General features: G+C 40.6%; 1 protein-coding gene across 1 annotated transcript in view; it reads left to right on the forward strand.

Moving 5' to 3' along the window:
• The first annotated feature begins 219 nt into the window (after positions 1-219).
• The window catches only part of ADCY8 (adenylate cyclase 8), a 225,053-nt gene continuing 204,804 nt past the window's right edge, over positions 220-20,468 (forward strand). Inside the window, exon 1 of the mRNA XM_004580732.2 lies at positions 220-1,318. Coding sequence (XP_004580789.2) covers positions 359-1,318 — 960 coding nt within the window. The 5' untranslated portion in view covers positions 220-358. The remainder of the gene's footprint in view (positions 1,319-20,468) is intronic.

The raw sequence follows: 20,468 nt of genomic DNA on the forward strand, positions 1-20,468 counted from the left end.
GAGCCTAGAACCAGCCAAGGAGCCAGAGCCCAGGAAGGGGCTACGTGGCTCCGATCGCCGTGGCTTCTGCGGACGAATAGCCGCCGGCGCCACTGCGCACTGGAGCTCCGCGGACTGGCGGGAGGGCGGCGCGCAAGGACGCGGGAGTCCGCAGCGATCTTCGCAGGCGCCCGTTGCCACCCCCCTCCAACCACCGGCGCACTATGACTTGACCTGCCAGGCCCCCGCCCGGGACACCTGCAACGGGGAAACGTAAGAGAGAAGGACTTTCGCCAGGCTCTTCAAAGGAGGTCTGGAGGTCGTTGGCACCGCTTTCCCCAGCCGCGTCCCCTAGGTCCTGCGACGGCGGCCGGGCGCCATGGAGCTCTCCGATGTGCGCTGCCTTAGCGACAGCGAGGAACTCTATACCATCCACCCGACGCCCCCGGCCGGCGACGGCGGGAGCAGCTCCCGGCCGCAGCGGCTGCTCTGGCAGACGGCGGTGCGACACATCACCGAGCAGCGCTTCATTCACGGGCACCGGGGCGGCGGCGGCGGCGGGAGCGGAGCCTCCGGGAAAACCTCGAACCCTGCGGGATGTGGCCCCAACCACCATGCGCCGCAGCTGTCGGGCGAGTCGGCGCTGCCACTCTACTCGCTGGGCCCCGGGGAGCGGGCGCACAGCACCGGTGGCTCCAAAGTCTTCCCGGAACGCAGCGGGAGCGGCAGCGCCAGTGGGAGCGGAGGAGGAGGCGATCTGGGCTTCCTGCACTTGGACTGCGCCCCAAGCAACTCGGATTTCTTCCTCAATGGGGGCTACAGTTACCGGGGGGTCATTTTCCCCACCCTGCGCAACTCCTTTAAATCCCGGGACCTGGAACGCCTCTACCAGCGCTATTTCCTGGGCCAGAGGCGCAAATCGGAGGTGGTGATGAACGTGCTGGATGTGATGACCAAACTCACTCTCCTGGTCCTCCACTTGAGCCTGGCCTCAGCGCCTATGGACCCGCTCAAGGGCATCCTGTTGGGCTTTTTCACCGGCATCGAGGTGGTGATCTGTGCCCTTGTGGTGGTCAGGAAGGACACCACCTCGCATACCTACCTGCAGTACAGTGGCGTGGTCACCTGGGTGGCCATGACCACCCAGATCCTGGCAGCGGGCCTGGGCTACGGGCTCCTGGGCGACGGCATAGGTTACGTGCTCTTCACACTCTTCGCCACCTACAGCATGTTGCCCCTGCCGCTCACCTGGGCCATCCTGGCAGGCCTAGGCACCTCGCTGCTGCAGGTGGTCCTGCAAGTGCTCATCCCCCGCCTGCCAGTCATTTCTGTCAACCAGGTAAGGCTTGCCTGCCTTGCTCTCCCCCTGGACTCATCTTGGTTTGTTTATGAATTGTTTCAGGAGGGTGGTTCCTTTTCAGTAGGACCCCTCCCCTAGTCTGGCACTCACTGTGCCTGGCACCAGGGGAGGGAGCTTGGTTTTGAGTGAGCTGGTATCTGTCCTCAGAGGAACTGGAACTAAATGACCCCTGAAATTTTACCAACTCTCTACCTTTCTGTTCCGATGCTGTGAGTCGCTCTTCTCAACTGACAAAGTCTGTGTTCTTCATAACTCCAGTCCTCACTCCCGGACCTGCCAGAAGATGTCAGGGGAGGGGAAAAACCTGCTCTCTAGCAACTTTACTCCTAAGAGTAACTGTAGGATGTGGGAAGGACCCTGGAGCTCTAGTTAGCTGCCTGAGTATCTCCATATAGGAACTAGCATTTGCTCTGCATTGAGTTATTGCCAGTGCTGGGTACCATCCATGTGGTAATCTCACTGATCTTTAAAACAACCCAATGACACATGACTTTGGGTCACAATATTTCTTGTTTGGGGAATCTGAAATGTCACCTCTCATTACAGAATCTTTGAATAAAGTTATTTGAATAAGCGAATCTCAGAAATTGGAGGGGGCAAGGTTCTTGGCAAAGAATACATGTTTTGATTCATTGCAGGAAGTATTTTGATGTAGACGATTTGAAATAAGTAGGTGGAATCTCCCTCTTGGTTGTCATTCGCCCCCTCCATACTTCCTTATCAAATATGGATGTGTCCCTGTGGAACAGCATTCATGCTGTCTAAGGTAGACAATGATCGTATTGTTTGTACTCACTGAACCAATGCATTATGAATGGCCCAGCACTTCTTCACCAAAGGCCGGTAGGTACTCAGAGACTAAAAATGAGGGTTTTTCAGGAATGAGGGCAGTAGTGAGCAACAGTGTTTTCACCTGGCAGGTTGGGGCGAGGGGTATGGACAGGAGGATGCTTTGCCTGTCCCAAGTTTCCCCTAAGCCTTGGTGTTTCTTTTGCCATATTGAAAACATCTGCTCAGGTATGAACTACTGAATGCTGCTCTTGGTTTTTAGATCTGGCATCGTTGGGGTCTTTAGCCATCATTGGTTTCTGGTCCATTCAGGATCCTGCCTCCTTTCTGATGACTCTAAATCCATTTGTCCCAATGCTTATCTGGTTAGCTGCTTTCATAGTGCTTTATAAAGTCTCTCTGAGTGAAATGAAGAGTATGTAAAGTTCATGGCTGTGGACATCAGTCATGAAATGGGAAGATGAAATAATCACGAATGTTATCTCAAAATGATCATGAGCTTCTAATACTTAGAATAAAGCCTTGATCTTCAAAGAAGTCATATGCTTCGATTAGGCTAGTATACAATTATGTGGCATATTATCCGTGTTTTTCAATTCTGTATATGCCCAGATCTGAATTCTAGTACATATAAATGTACTTTCTTCTGAAGTTTCTCAGTCTGCTTTTCATGTTCTATGTCATATAATTCGACATCAGCATATCCCTTCTTCCCTCACTTGTTCCTCTTCCCCTTTCTCTCTCTTATCTATTTCCCATATACTCTGCTTGGCTTTCTTCATGTAACTCACCAAGTTGTTTTCATAATATATCAGGGCTATCGGATTATATGCATATGATTCCATTAGCTAAAACCCATTTCCTTCTCGGCACACATTACTAAAAGACTTCATCAAGCAAGTTTGGAACAGTATTTAGAACAACACATCCTAAGTGGCAAAGTATGAGTATTTCAAATTTCCAAGTATAGAAATAATTTCTTTGCCAAGTGAATTGAGAAAGTAAATTTTGGCTTCATCTTTGTTTTATACTCTGCTCAAACACTGCCAGATGGACAATGATTAAAAATAATCTTCCAAATGTCTTCCCACCCCACCCTATCAAAAACAGTCCTCTGCTGTGAAAACCAAAGTCCTGGTTCATGTAAGCTAAAACTGGTTCAATTTCTGCTTGGATGGGAATTAGAAATAACCTGTGAGTATAGAGGTTGAGTCCTCTATGCCACATTCTGAAGACCAAGGCGCTCTCCCCTCACTTCAGGTGCTGAAAGAGCCTTTAAGAACATTTTCCTTTGGCGCCCTCTAGGGTTTCAAGCTTCGTTCTTAGGTCTGCTCATGGATGAAATGGAGACTTAATTGTTTTTGCTTTGTTATGTTTTGTTTTGCTTTTAAAGATGTTGCCATTTGTTTGTTTCACGAGGTTCTGTATAGTTTCCCATAGTTGGTAATATTTTAAGGCATGCTCAAACCATTCGACTACCCCTTGTGGCAACAAGAGTAAAATTACTGCTTCTTTCCCCTTCTTTCCTTCTCAGCTCCTCCTCAGACTTTAAATACACCATCTGTTTTCCTATCTTTCAAAGTTCTCCAGCTCTTGCTTGCCTTTTGATCTTTGCACCTGCTGCCCAGGACAGTTTTTTCCAGGTCTTCACCTGACAGTCATAGTCTCAGTGCTGCGGACTCTCAGACGCCATCCTCTTCAGTGTGTGCATCCCCCCCACCCCCCCAGAGAAGCGCACTCTCAGGAATTGTCTTATATGCTTGTATTTTCCATGATTCTTCTCCCCACTCTCACAAGAATGTAAACTTCCTAAGTGCAGAAGGACAATGCCTACTATTTCCACCTCTTTAGCTTCAGAATCTAGGAATATGCCAGGCATCTAGTAAGCATCAGTCACTGAAAAAAAGAACTATTCACTGCATGTGTTGCTCAAACTGTCTCCCAAAGATGCCTGTACACATGCCCACGCACATGCAACTAAGGTAGTCATTTACACATAAACACCTCTTGGACAAGTTATGGCATCATCATAATCTGTATTTGTACAGTTTTCACACATAACTAAGCACCTTCATGTCCATTGTTGCATCAAAGGATGACAAGTATATGGTATCATCCTTCGTATCCTTCATCTTTATTTCTAAAAAATGACAGGATCATAGAAATTGTAGCGAGACAGCCCAAAGACTACAGACTAGCAAGGTTGAAGGAAATATTCAAACCTTGGCTCTGATGCTAACCAACCAGTAGTATTTTAGGGTTTATCCTTCCCAACGCACAAGTGTTTGATTGTTCAAGAGCCAGGAGTACCTGTTTTATCATTCAAGAAACACTCCTTATAACATGTGAATGAATACTTAACAATGAGAAAGCCACAGGGAAATTAGGTGGGGAAAATAATGGAATTGATGGGCATAGTCTATGCAGCCAGCTTTTCATCCTGCCTAGCTAGATACAAGCATGCCAACTTGTGAAGCCAATAAACACAGGAATATCACCTTCTTTGCGTTTGTCCTAATTCCTTTCAAGAGGATGGCTCTTGTTTAACTTACCATTTTCAAGAGCCAGGAAACTAAAATGACAGTACAGAGTCAATTCTCCTTGGCAGCCTTTTCACTTCACTGAAAATGCTATTTTCGGATGTCATAAATGAGCCAGGGATTGCTACGAGAATCTTTCTCCTTCTTCCCTCTTCAAGGAAATTACTTCTGTGTCTGCGCAGGACAATGGACATGCTATCAATCTCAGTAAATGCCAGAAATGAAGGACAAACCCCTCTGTTTGTTTGCCCACCCTTTGCACTCTCATGTGGGTGTGGGAAGCAACAGTGGAGACCATCTAGCAGGTCCCCAGCCATCCGCAAAATGAGGACGGGGGTAAGGGAGTGTTTACTCCACTCATTTAACAGTTAAAATGCTCAACTTCCCACCTAAATACAGATATTATGCATATATAATCCTTCATTTTCCTTGGCAGGCTGGACTGTTATAGGTTAGTTCAAGAATACTGAGATTAGTTCAAGAACTCTATTTTACTTTCACAATGTTCAGGAACAGGTAACTTAGGGCTACAGTTATTCATCGGAAAGCCTCACCTAATTCATGTTAAATCAGCTGTGTATTTGTAATTCAAACCAGGAAAGGAATGCCTTTTTCTTATTCAGATTTCTCTCTGACATCTGGATTACTTCCCACTGCTTAGACCACCTATTTATCCTAGCAGTTCAACTTATTTATCAGGAACTTCATTGTGAATGGCATTTTTGTGTAAATAAATTAATGATAAGGTTATATGTATTAGATTTCTTTCCCATGGTGGGCGAATTCACATTACAGTTACTGTAATGAGTATTTTATTCTCTTTTAATTGCTGGTGACTATAATATGAGTTACCTAACATTTGAAAGTCATCCTGTTCTCATTCTTTAGCTCATTAGCACTAAGATGGTGGAAATCATTGAGTTATCAGAAAGCTGGGAGGCAGTAGCATATAACCAGGAAGATGATGGCATTCTGCCTGCCTCTTGAGGATTCTAAAATGTCACAGCCAGTGGCTAATTAGTCTTTCGAAACCTCTGGCTGAAGGAGGTAAGTGAAACTGTCACAGTGCAGGGATTTCTTCAAGATGGCTCAACAAGCAAAGGCAGCCAGGTAAGCAAATCCAAGCTAGTTAGTGCACAAGGTCATGCTGCCAGGCTTTAATTTACCACGCAACATTTTCTTCCCTGGTTATAGACATTGCATAAGACAATACAGACTAGAGCCAGAACATGCTAATTAAATAATGATCCTTAAACTTGACTAATAACAAGAGGGAATTTAGCCTACCATTTGGCCTTTAAAAATTTCTGTGGGGAAAATGCATTTTTATAATGAGTGTGGTGACAATATATGATGTTTTAAGGTAGAGATTAAGTAGGGGACAGACTTTGTGCGTGACTTAACTATGCATTTCTGATTATTAAAGTGAAGTAGTCACTGCTTTGTAAAGATAAAATGAATAGATGGATTAGCAGCATCTCTCTGCCATTTATAAAATGTAAGCATCAGTATATGGTACTATTTGCCCTTTGTCTAAGTTTAAGGCCTTTTGTTGTTAACGCAAATAGAGCGAATTCTGTGACTACTCAATGCATAGCAAATGGCATGTGTCTTTAATCAGCCCAGTTTTGTAGTTGATATCAAGGTAACACATCAGAACATATAAATACATATTAAATGAATAGGACTGGGCTCTGATTTAACAAACCCTCACTGTATGTATCTGCATTTTTAAATACTCCAAATACCCCATTTCTGTGCATTTTTCGTTAGGAAATTCACATAGGCTGTAAAAAATAATTGCAACATTCCAGTGTGCCTGAGAAAAATGCCTTTGAAAAACAGATTTGAGTGACGGTCTCCCAGGAGATTCCTCTGAATGCCAGGAAATGGAAATATTATTATCACTTACTTGTGAAAAATACGTAAGACTCTCCCTTTAGGTCTTGTTCCTCCACCTTCCACCTCCACAATTTTCTTCCTTCCGTCCTTGCTTTCTTGTCCCCATCCTTTCATCCATCCGTCTTTCCTCCCTTCCTTCCTCTGTTCTTTTCTATTTGTATGTGTGTGCTGGTAGAGAATAACTTTGCAAAAGAAATTTTTAATGATTGCTGAAATGACCAATTAAAGCCCTTCAACCCTGGCCTGTAGATATTTTTGCCCTGGAGCTGCAAGTAGATTTGATGTCTGTGTGTTTAAAGAGAATTGTAAAATGATTGTGTGTCAAGTGTTTTTGCAAGACTAAATTATGAATTTTCTTTCCATTGTATGCTGTAATATCACCTAACTGGTATCAGTAGGTCAGGGCATAATGAAATTAAAACTACAGGGACAACGGAATCTTAGCTTCTGGAACAGCTGTGGCATTGTCAAGACTAAGTATGACAAATGTGCCAATCGTATTTACACTTTTGTGATCAATGGCATTTAAAAAGTTCCTCAAAAGTGAGTGAAAGCAAGCCCAGTAAGAAGGGATTTTAAAAACAGTTTATCCCAAATCCAGTATTGCTGCTAGCAATGCAGAGGACACTAACTACTACAATCATGCTGATGTGACATTTCACTGTTGTATAAATATTTCTTAGGTTGCTAATTTATTCGTTTCACAGTGTCTATTTGAGTTGATCCTGTGTGTGCTTATTTCCAGCACAGGCGACACTTGCAGAACTCATCACAAGCCTTTCCTCACAGCAACAATGGGTGCCATCTTGATTCTGTGCAAAGCCTAGACTTTGCAGTTGGGTAACATATCAGTTCACTTGACATATTGCATCTGAAGCTTATTCCTAGTTCTTTCTTTGAGCTGCAATTCAAGTAACTGAATCTTAAGGTTGACAGCAACATTGAAGGCTCGAAAATTTTCATGATACCTAAATTTGAACCTCAGTTAGTGAGACAGCAATTTATGTAAGATGATTTCTTCCCCTGAATTTTCCTAGTGCTTGAGTAGAGGAAAGCTGCCTTAACCAGCCAGAAGAGAGCAGGGAGCCATTCTACTCTGTGCTGTGCTTGCCCTGCAACTGTAATTGGATCTACATACACAAATTCTATCAGTGAGTTTTGTTTATGAAGGACTATTTTAAGAAGTCAGGTCACTTAAACAACACTTCAGAAGCCAGCTTTCTCACTGCAATATTTTTCACAGTCAGCCTTGTGGAGCAGAGGAAGAATGCAAGATGGATTAATTAACCTTGGAAATGCCAGACATTCCTGGGGAGATTCAGCCATTGCTGATGGCAATAAAAATGATTTTACCAGCAAACTCCACCATGAAACTTCCTTCTGCAAAGACAAACAGAGCTTAGGACACAATATGTTGTCACATAAGCACACATTTGCATCTTTCCTTGATCTCTGTTCATTGGGCACCAAATGGGTATTCATGTAAATTAACATTTGAGTTTTATTCAGCTGGAACATTCTTTTTCAGATTTAATACCTTGCAATACCTTCCACAATCAGTAGCTACCAGCATTTCTGTCCCATCTCCTCCCCTTCCTGTCTTATATGCTCAAGCTCAAGAGTCCCTAATAGCAAAAGGTGTTAGAAGCACAAATATCTCACAATTGGAAAATAATAGAGGAATACAATGTTAAGACTAGATGAACTTGATGAACTCATTGTGAAGATGTATCACATTAATGTTGCGGTTTTTTTATTAATGAGTGACTTTTAAAAACTGCTATTCTATATAAAGTGCATACAGTGAAATCTTCACGTGAAAATAGAAAGTATAACCACTTCATTTTATAAACAACACATCCTTGTCCTATGTCAGCTGGTTTTCCAGTTGACTGCAAGAAACCATTTCAGAAATCTTTTCTCAATTTACGTGTGCATGTGTATGTGTGTGTGAATGTGTGTGTGTGATTACATTGCTGAATGCACATGATTGCTTATAAAATAGAAACTACTGAGGATTGGAGAATGCATGATCAAAATGCATGCACTTCTGTAACTCATAATACAAGAAATGCAACATAAAAACTAAGATAACGAGGAAACATGCTAAAGCTGCTGAAAGACTTGAGGTTAGGGGAATACAGGAACGTGCTGACTGCCCTCTAATGCCTGATCATTTCATGATGTCTCCTGTAAGACCAGTGAATGACTTGGATTCATTGCAAGGTGAAGTTTTGCAGTAAATACAGATATTCTAAGTTGATGGGAGAGAGTGCTGCTTAAAAAGATGAGATTCCTGCCGTGGGGTTTCTGCATGAGAAAGCTGAGATTCTTGTCAAGTGAGTTGTTCCTCAAGGTCAATTGAAAGTCACTGGCCACATCTACAAGCCAACAAACTTCCTTACAGGCTGACAAGGAGAAGAACACAGGCCAAAAGACCAATATGATCAAAAGGCATTGGGCCAATGGACACTTCTTCTCTTGTTAGCTGGCCCTTAGATAGTGCTGCCCAATGACCTCTGCTTAGATTTTAAGGATCAGAAGTTTGGCACATGGCCACTGCAAGACAAAGAAAGGACAGCAAGTAGATTAGATTTTGCTGATCCTCAAAAAAAATACGATTTCATCAGAAAGCAAGAGAGAGTGGGCATAGAGTAGATCAGTTAGTCCACAAATATTTGTTGACTGTTTGCAGCTTTCTAGGCCCTGAAACAAGCTATGCAATGGACAGATAAGGTTATTATAATGGAGCTAGTACTTAGATGAATTTGGAGAAAGAGTTTGAAATTCAAATGAGAGATTGAGAGGTATGTCTCTGGTCTTAAAACGCACCTGTAACACAGGAATCAGCAAACACATCATTCAAATCTTAGGATTTTTAAAATTATAAATGTCTAAATATGAAACATCAAAGCTGCAATGAATTTATTTTAGCAGTTGCATAAAAGCAAAGTTTAGATTCTCAAAGAAATAGCAATGAATGCAGCTCTTCCTTCTTAGTGAATGGAGTAGAAGACTCCTGGAAAGAATTAAAAGGCCAGTGTGAAACCATCACCTTGTTGCAGTCTGAACACCCCCAAGTTTGATGACCTAAGGACATGGTTTGAAGAAAAGAATAGGCTGCGCATCAGCTCTGAGAACTTGAAGTTACTCTGTGTTCACAATCACCACAGCAAAAACCTGAAGAGCTTTTCTGGAGCCCGTGGAAATCCAACCAGAAAAAGGGACGACTGGCAAAAATCTCCCACAAGACTCACATCTCTGTGCTTGGTACATTCTGATATCCTATATGTTTGCATATGATAGCAGTGTTGTGACAGTTCCACATGACAACCAGACTGAGACCCTCAAAATGAAGGGCTGTATCATTGTTATCCTTGTGTCCTTAGCTCTTGCCGTGGCATCTGACATATGTGGCTCTGAATGCCATACTTTTAATGGAAAGGAATGAATGAGCTATCAATGGAATGAACATAAGCATCTCCTTTTGACTGCCATCTCTTCACTCCTCACACACAGTCTATTGGAGGCAACGGAAAATGATAAGACAAATTGGATCTCTGTTCATTATAAGCAAAAAATGCATCAGTAATTATCCTACCAAGTACCCTGCACAAAGAGAAGTACAAGTCTAGCTTTCACCACACACATGCTAAAGCGGTCACTAGATAATGTGAAGAAAAACGTAAATATCCAGGTCTTTTAAAATACACAAGTGGATCTGAATTACCTATGGGTATAATTCATTCCTGAATATTTTTAATGGATCAGGTCCACCTAAATAAAATAGAGTCCAAGTATAGTATTACCCTCTCCTCTTTCATTGTGCTTCAGTTTCACGGTTCTAAATCCCAGCCCCTAGCTCAAGAATTCTTTATTTTGCAACCCACTCAAAATCATGCCTTTAGCTTGGTTTTGTAGGATATGTAACCTTTCCCAAATGCTAGCATGTTCTTTGGCTTGTCCTCATATGATGAATGCTCATACTTCTGTACATCTGAGATGCTACAGTGGGCAGAAGGTGGAGGTTATGCTCAAGAGAAAATGGTCTGAATCATTCCTAAGGGAAGATGTTGAACAAAGCAGGTTGACATTGTTGAGCAGCAAATAAGATGATTAATTACCTCTATCATTTCCTGCAGCGTGACACCTATTGCCTGAAGATCACATCATTTCCTGACCAGGTCAGTTATCTACTGACCGACAAGAAGCAAGGGAAAGCCCAGTTTTAGGTTTGGGAACCTGCTGCAGTTAACTAAAGCATTCTTCATGAAGTTTGAATAAGTTTATGAGAAACTTGTATGCTTTTAGTTCTGTGGAGCATTATTTCACTTAGTTTTCTGCAATTAGTTCATAAAACAAAATCAAGAACAGATTATTTGCCTTCTTCTGAACTGAAAGTCAAATCCACTCCCCTCATTTGTGGTGAATCCTTCATTTAAAAATGTTTCAGAACCCCAGTCTGTCTTCAATAAGCACAAGGTCTCTCCTTTTCTTTTATGAGACAGAGAGATATTGTCCTGACTCTCACCAAGTGAAATGTTGATGTTTTATGCGGTTTTGGGGGTTCTGTCTCGCCATCTCATCCTGATTGGAACTGTGCCAATGGACAGTTAGAGATATTTCTGGAATCATGCAAGTACATTTCCTTAAAAATGTAGAACCACAAATTTTCATCCTTTTTTTTTTTTTACTATGGATTTTTCTGAGTGACTTTGATAAAATAAGTGGTTTGGCTTCTTAGGGCAAAACTTTTCTCAGACCTTGAAGTCCGGACAGTGGGAAGTAATGCAGAATTCTTGAACTAGATTTCCCTTCTCCTTCTAGTGCGTTCTTCTTTGCCTAGGCTTTGTTCCTGCTCCATGTTTCATAGATATGGGCTTCCAAGTCCTTTTCTTCAGTTGAACTGTGATCCTCTCAAAGTCAAGGCAGTGCCTGAGTCACTGTTGAGTCTTAACAACATGACCCATGACTGGTGGCCTGTTGTTTCTTCTGGAATACCTTCAGGACTGCTCCTCAACCAGCTCTGTAATGTTGCGCATTCATGGATTTCCACTCATTGTGTCTCCCCATTAGCTCATTGACCAACACTCACATCCCACCTCCCCTTCCGTTACCTTGAGCCATGTTCTGCTCACTTCTAACTCTATCTGCAACACAGTTTTCTCCACCAATCTAAGACCAGGAAACTTAGTCATCAGCTGGGTATCTCCGTCTCAGCGCCCAACAGGCTGCTCAAGTTTAAGAAAAGAAGCCAACTTCCTACCCCGCATCCATATGGAAATCTGATGATCTGGTCTACTGGTGTTGGAGTCCATTCACAGATCTCTCTCTTGATTTTTGTGTCTTAGTGTAGCTACCCCCTCCTGCATTATTTCTCAAATCTTATTTTCCCCCTGCTCGTCCACTCAGTGTGATCTTTTCTAAAGGCTAGTATATTTCACACACCAGGAATGTTCTACTGTAGAATCTTGTCACCAGACTCTGACATGTCCTATTGTCCTCTGCCTACTTGTAATTTCTAGGGAAAAAAAAGCCGCTTTTTCCCTGTCAGCATTCACTTAGGTATCACTCATTCCAGAAATTTGACAGAGTGGTAGAAATAAGGCAGTTCACAGAGTGTCCTTTATAAGGTGCTGTCCCATTCATGAGAGCTCCATCATCTCATGCTCTGATCACCTCCCAGGGAACTCCAGCCCTTCATTCCACCATCTATGGGTCAGTGCTTGCACAGATGAATTTAGAGGAGAGGATACAAACATTTCAGGGCTTAGCAATATCTGTCCACCATTTATTAATTCATTCCTTCATTTAGTACTTTGTATGGCAAACATTTATGAAGTGCCTTGGCATGCTCACTGCAAGTGATAAGGACACTAATAGGAAAATAAGCTGACACCTTGTTACCAAGGAGATGGCCATCAATCAAATAATGACCTAGATAATTAAAAGATTTCCAATTCAGTGAAGTTCATTTAAGGCAGATATGTTGCAGATTCATGACTGGAGCAAGGTAAGTGAGGTATAGGTACAAAACTCCATGAGGCGCTTCCCCTCAGACACCAACCCTCAACTCGTGGGAACCGTGAAAGGGAAGATCCCTCAGGTGCCCAATTCGCCTCATTCTGGGTCATGTGACTGGTTCTATTTAAAAGGAAACATCTGTCCAGAAGTGAGATGAGAAAATTATTTTTAATTATGTTCTAAAGAAGGAAAGCAAGATAGCAAGTAAGTCGGAATTGTACATTTCTTAGTTCTGTTACTAAGCTGTGTGCCTTTTGAGGTCAGGATCTGTCCTTTTGTGTGTCTTTGGAGTGGACACTAGTACATTCTGAGAGAAGCTTGCTAAGTAAATGCCTGACAATCATATTAGCATCAGTACTGCTGTTTCCCTTTTTATGCATGAAGATGTTGAGTTCAGAACAGTGACATCATTTCCCTTCAGTCATGTGGCTAATAAGAGTCCAATCTACAGCTGCTTGATTCTCAATTTGCCCCCTTGGTTGGATGGTTTGTTATGGCTACTTATTCTCAATTAACTATGCTAGTTCCAAGACAATAAGTTACGAATAATGAAAACAAAGAAAAATGAAATTTGTGTTCTGGGTAGTAGTGATGCTTGTAATTGAACTGTCATTTAACCATGAAGTTGGGGTAGGAGGGTCAATAGGGGAAGAGCATCAAAAGAATCCTCGGAAGGTGTGCCTCAGATTTTCCAGGCAACACATTGTGGCATTGCACAATCAATCAGCTTGTGACTGCCAAAAGAAGTTCTCATTTCTCTAAAATCCTATCACTGTGAAATGATTTCTGAGTTTCCTCAAGGCCATAACAATGTTTCCCATGGGTCATTAGGAATATGGACATTTATATACTTTCCTGAATTCTCTGATCCTGAAGATTGGATCATGGCAATCCTTACAGAGAATGTAATTTGTTGAGGATTTTGACCTCTGAGAACCTTGGGAAGATAATGATAAGTAATGACTTAACAATCACTGAATCACTTCCTAGATTGTGTTTAACATTATTTTATCTGATTCTTTTCTAGTGGCTTAATTAGATTGGAACCATCACTTGTAAAATCTTATGTTTCTGCAGTCATTCATTGTGTTTTGAAAGTACTGCTGCCAGTAATATTTAATTGCTAGGCAATTGTTTCTTTTCACTCTGTAATTAGTGACATCATGGCACTTTTCACAATTGTCTGTTTTTATATTAGTTTTTTTTCTTTCAAAATGGCATGTAAGCTGTGATCAACAAGCCATTGTGTGTCAATACTGCCCAGCTGGTATTGATATGTGAATTTACATTGCCTGGAAATACATAAAAGAGAGTTTGACTTTATATATTTCTTTTATTTGTCTGTGGACCTCAGGCTCCCTCCTCCCCCCAGGAAGCAGTCAGTGTAGTCTGCAGGAACTCACTTAATCCTGCTGTATTTTTTTAAAAAAAGATCTGTTTATTTGTATTCAAAAGGCATATTTTACAGAGAGGAGAGATATAGAAAGAAAGATATCTGCTGGTTCACTCTCCAAATGGCAGCAATGGCTGGAGCTCAGCCAATGTAGAACCAGGATCTCTTCCTGGTCTCCCATGTAGGTGTAATCATCCACTAATTTCCCAGGCAATATGCAGACATCCAGGACATAAACGGGGGCCTATATGGGATGCTAATGCTTGCAGGTGAAGGATTAGCCTGTTGAACCATGGTGCCAACCTCAATCCTGCTATACTTTTAGTCATTATCCATTACAAGATGAGAATTACGTACTTAAGTAAAGATATATTGAATGCTGCTGAGTACAAATGAGGGCTCCCAATGAAACTGTTAAATATACATTGAGAGTAGAATATTAGATTTCCTACCATTGCCAGTACCTACAATGCTATGATAAACTTAAATAACAGAATGTTGAACTTACCACAGTGGCTGAAGGACTTACACTATTGTAATAATTTGGGGAAAAACACTTGGGTAGGGAGAATGGGAAGGTGAAGGTTGAATCCCTGTGCTTATAAAATCAAATAATGGAAAATAAGATAAATAAAATAAAATAAAATGAACAGCTCTTACCATCACAGACTAGAGGGGAAAAAAAAGCAAAAGATACCCTCACTGTTTATAAGTAAAATAATAGATTAATGTGAATTACTTTGAACTAATAAATGCCTATTGCTTGTTTATAATGCCAATCACTGGTTTATTAGTATTTCAATAAAATCATAAGTATGCTTGATCTTTCAATGGCATGAAACTGCCAAACACAGGACAGCAGTCACCAGGTGAGTCAATCTGTTCACCGAGTGAGTGGCGGTGAAACCAACAGGAGGGCTGTTACAAGTGGACTGCTGTTGAGAAATCATTTGCTCTTTTTTTTAAAGATTTATTTATTTTTATTACAAAGTCAGATATACAGAGAGGAGGAGAGACAGACAGGAAGATCTTCCGTCCTATGATTCACTCCCCAAGTGACTGCAGCGGCCGGTGCTGTGCCGATCTGAAGCCGGGAACCAGGAACTTCTTTCCAGGTCTCCCACGCAGTTGCAGGGTCCCAAATCTTTGGGCCGTCCTCAACTGCTTTCCCAGGCCACAAGCAGGGAGCTGGATGGGAAGTAGAGCTGCCGGGATTAGAACCGGCGCCCATATGGGATCCCGGGGCGTTCAGTGAGGACTTTAGCCACTAGACCACGCTGCCAGGCCCAAGAAATCATTTGCTTTTAATGCTGCTACATCCTCCTAAAGCAAGTCATTCCTCCTGTTTAATTCTTCCCTAGCTTTATGATAGATACAAATTTCCATTCAACATTCTAAAAAGTTTTTAAAAGACCTGACTACCTTGGTTTAGGCTAATTTGAACAGATTAAAAGGTCAAAAAGATCCTTTAAAATCTGAACTGCCAAAATTTAACCCCCAGGCCTACTTCCTCCACTTGGCCTTGTCTCAAACTATGGATTTATCCTAATATCAAACAATTAAATCACAGAAAAACCCAAGACAGTCAACTCACTCAGTCTAGCAATTAGGATGCTAGTTAAAATGCCTCCATTGCATGTCAGATGCTTTAGTTAGATCCCTCACGCCAGCTCCTAATGCTAGCCTCCCATCAAGGCAGTCTATTAAGAGGCAGCCATGATGGTTGAAGTGATTGGATGCCTGCTACTCACTAGGGGGATCTGGACTGAGTTCCTTGCTCCTAACTTTAATACGGTATATCCCTATCCACTGTAGGTATTTGGGGAGTGAACTAAAAGACGAGAGTTTTCCATCTCTCTGCCTGTGAAACAAATTTTTTTAAAAAAGAAAAACCAATCCATTGTCAATAAAAGCAGTACAAAAACTCATGGTAAGGTACATATCAAGTTTCTTCTAACAAACAAAATGCAAAAAAGATTCTAGAGTGATAGCAGGTCCTTTTCCAGACTAGACTAAGCACTAACATATAAACCAAATAAAATCGGTCTTGCACTTTTGGCCAAGTTGAAGATACACTCCCTCCTCATTGTGTTGCCTCTTCTGATCTGTGACCCAAAAAGCAACACAAACCTTCTATCAAATGATTGAGGAACACTGCTTTAGAAAACCCCTCCTCCTAGGTGTTGGACCACTCAAGGCTTAACTTAGGTATTCCTAAAGGGAAGGGAAGGAACAGAACACACATTTGATGACTTGAGGATATTAGTGTTATAGGTGTTGGTATTGGCATTAGTTAATGAACATCAGAAAACGGCTTCTTTGTTTCAGAAAATCCTTGGTACAAGCCAATAGCTGTATTTGAATCTCATATGGTTTATACATTCTATCCATTCCTAAGTCAGGATTTCAACTTAAGTCTGTTTGACTTCAGATATACATGGACTCCTATTGCCCCTACCATTATCAAGCCATATGTGCTTGTGGCCATTTAGGTGAAAGTCATATTCACGCTTAGTGAACTATATTCAGTTACCAACTGTCTACTGGGTGTTATAATTGAGGGATGAAAAGCTGATAAAACACAATTCCTATTCTTGAATTTTATTGCCAGAGGAAGAAGAAAAGCTCTCTGTTGTTTTCTGGCTTGCCTCCGGTGATGGCTCTGCCTTGAGCTGCAGCAGATTTCAGAAGAATTCCATCCCTTGATGCTCTAAGGACTTGGGAAGTAACACCACCCTTTAGCTGAACTTCTGACATGCGGGAAGTAAAACTAAGATACAGAGAAGAAATCTAGACTTAGAAGAATGTGGAGTTCTGATGACTTTACAGAATTCCATATTTCTCTAAGACCAGATTGGTGTGCACACCAGATGGAAAATGAAAAGAACCATTACATAATATATCAAAATATGCAGAACAGGTCCTTATTTTCATCCCAGTTCCCACCATACTGAAACAAATCTCTGCCTTTTCTGCTTATATTCCTGAAAGTAATCCAGATATAATTGCCCACATAATTCTCATTCATCTTAAATTTTGATTTTATTCTACATTCTTTAAACTGATAAATCATTTGAGAATATATCTGGTGACCTGTGGCAAACAGCTCAGTATCAGCTATGCTTCAAACTCAACTGGACGATCACCAGTAGGAATTGTCTCTTTATCTTAAGCACTGAACCAGACTTTTCATCTCCAGCTGCATTCCTGAATGATTTTGTGAAGCATTTTAAGTTGCTCAGGATAAGCATTTGATGCAGGGATTAAAACACCATTTGGAATACCTACCTGTTTTAGCAGAGTGCCTGGATTTGAGTGCCAGTTCTAATTCCAATTCCAGGTTTCTCTTCAAGTGCAACCTATGAGACAACTGGTAATAGCCTAAGTAGTTATGCCTCTGCCACAGATGTAGGCATTGGGGAAGTTAACCAGTAGAAAGAAGATTCTGTCTCTCCTCCTGTTAAAATAAAATGAAAATAAATAAATAAATAAAATATTTTAGTTTTGCATTTTAAAAATCTATATAAAGTGAGTAGATTTCACATTTCTTATGGTGCAAATTTAGAAGCATAGGGGCACTCCTCTTTCCACATTATTTTTTTTCAAATTATTCCAATATCATACTTACTTGCTTCATAGTAACAAACTTCACTTCTCAACATGTAAAGGTACAATAGAAAGTAGAAAGAAAAGAAAAAAATAAAATAATAAATTAAAATAAGCTAAAATAAAAATGGAAAATGTTACTAAGGAATATAGATCCATGCTGTACACAACAGTTTATTAACAGTATGGTAAATCACTTGTAGAAATTATATTTTGTTGTTGTTATTCTTTGTGTCTTGTCTCAGATCAGAGAGAACATTTGATATTTGTCTTTTAGGGGCTGGTTTATTTCACCAAGTATAATGTTTTCCAACTGGATTAATCTTGTTACAAATAATAGCATTTCATTCTTTTTTGTGGTTGAATATTATTCTATAGTATATATACCACATTTTCTTTATCAAGTTGTCAATTGATTAGCATCTGGGCTGATTCTATATGTTAACTATTGCGCATTGCACTGCTATAAACATGGAGTTACTGCTAACTCTTTTATATGAAGATTTAATTTCATTTGGATAATTCCCAGAAGTAGGATGACTGAGACATATGGTAGATTTAATTTCAGATGTCTGAGGAATCTCCATACTGCTTTTTATAATATTTGCACTAATTCACATTCTAACCAATAGTGAATTTGAATATCTTTTCACTGACACTCATTGTTTTACTTTTTATGTTTTCTGTATGATAACTGTTCTCGCTAAGGTTAGGTGGAACCTCATTGTGGTTTTTACTTGTATTTTCCTCATAGCTAGAGAACTGTTTTTTTGTGTATCTATTATTTGAATTTCATACTTTGAAAAATGCCTGTTTGTGTCCTTCGCTCATTTCTCAACTGAAGTATTTGTTCTGCTGTTGTTGAGTTTCTGGAGTTCCTTGGAAATCCTGGATATTAATCCTCTATCTCTTGTATACTTTGAAAAGTTTCTCCCATTCTGTTGGTTGCCTTTTCACTTTATTGATGATCTCCTTTGCAGTGCAGAAGCTTCTGAACTTATTATGTAACCGCTTTGTTTAATTTTGCTTTAATTGTCATTACTTTTGGGGTTTTTAATGAAGTCTTTGCCTATGCCTGTATCTTACAGAGTGTTCTTAATGTTGTCCTCTATTAATTTGATAGTGTTGGATCATAAATTTAGATCACTGATCAATTTAGAGTTTAATTCTCTATAAAGTGAAGGGTAGAAGTCCTGTTTCTTACCTCTGAGTACTTAGTTCCAGTGTTCCCAGCACCACTTGTTGAAGGGATTGTCCCTTCTGCCTGGATTGATTTGGGCTTACTTCTCCAAACAAAACTGGCTATTGATATGTTGGTTCATTTCCTGACTTTCTGTTCCTTGGATGTTCACGTCTGCTTTTGTGCCAGTATCATGGTGCTTTGATTACATCCACCCTGTAGCACATCTTAAAGTCTGGTATTATGATATCTGCAACTAAAACCAATGATCTTTGAAAACACAAAAAAATTCCGCGACTGAGAAAAACTAGCAAAATCAGTCCCAGTCATGATAATGGCAAAAACCTTAAGTATCCTTGAATAAATTTAACCAAGGATGTGCGAGATCTATATGATGAAAGTTAAACTATATAAAGAAACGGAAGAGGACACCAAAACATGGAAAATATGCCATGCTCATGGATTGATAGAATCATTATCATTGTCCATATTATCAAAAGTAAACCACAGACTCAGTATGATTCCAGTCAAAATACCTGTGACATTCTCCTCAGATAAAGAAAAAAATGACCCCTAAATAACTAAAGCAATCTTGAACAATGAAAATAAATAAAATATTTTAAATTATGCCTGATGCACCTGGGAGACTCCTTTTTTACCCATATCAACCCATTTAATATAGGTGATGATTCCTCTGCACTCATCAAAGACTGTAAGAGAGATGGAAGCCACCAGAGGATGGTGGACCACAAGAGAGTAAGAGTATAGGTCATTGATAATATTATTAAGTTACCATAATAGCCCTGTACTGCATTTTTTTGATGTTTTAAGTGATAAAAAACATATAGTCTTTGTCTTTTTCCACTTTCCTTTTGGCTCCCCATTACCAATATCCAATGACATTTTTAATGAATACTAACCACAAAATATATTCATAGTATATTTCTCAAAAAATTAACATTGACTGCTCCTTAAATTAACATTGCAATTACAATTCTCCAGTTTTATACTTGGCTATATGATTGTCTAAACAAAAAGAAACATTTCCATTTTATGAGTGCTGATTTATTTTTTATTTTATTTGTTTTCCATGTTTGAGATATGGGGAGAAGAAAGACCCAGGTCAGATGTTATGACATCTGATGTATAATTTACAACCCTGGGATAAATGCCAGGCAGCAGCTACAGCTGCAGCAGACATGTGCAACCATTCCCCCAGGGAAGATGCTGAGGCTCTCCTATTTATAACTCTGTGAAAGTGCACCAGGCTTGTGAGATTAAAAATCTGCCCGTGGAGTTACCAAGCAGAAAGCAGGTGTCCATTGTTAGTGACTTGGGACAAAAGAAAAAGGAGTGAACTAAATGATTTCTAAGTTTAGGACTCAGCAGCTCTTGAAGTCAGATGGTTAAATATGGACAACTGAACTCTGAAAAGGAAACAAGTCTAGGAAGAGTCCTATCTTTGAAAGGAAGGCTGGATATTTACTCCAAGCTGTTTCTCTAATCACTCCTCCTGCTAGATCTTGATCGTGCTTCAAGGCTTGTCTGTTCCATCTTTTCACTTGCCAAGGCCAGGGAGCTCAGCAGGCAACCCTGTCATTTTTCCCTCTTCTGCTCCGCATGGTGAATCTCCTGCACATTGTTGAGTATCCTTGAGTCCATGCACTGCTGCCCACATTCTGAAACTGAAGACAC

The sequence above is a fragment of the Ochotona princeps genome, chromosome 9, assembly GCF_030435755.1.
Source record: "Ochotona princeps isolate mOchPri1 chromosome 9, mOchPri1.hap1, whole genome shotgun sequence".
Classification (NCBI taxonomy): domain Eukaryota; kingdom Metazoa; phylum Chordata; class Mammalia; order Lagomorpha; family Ochotonidae; genus Ochotona; species Ochotona princeps.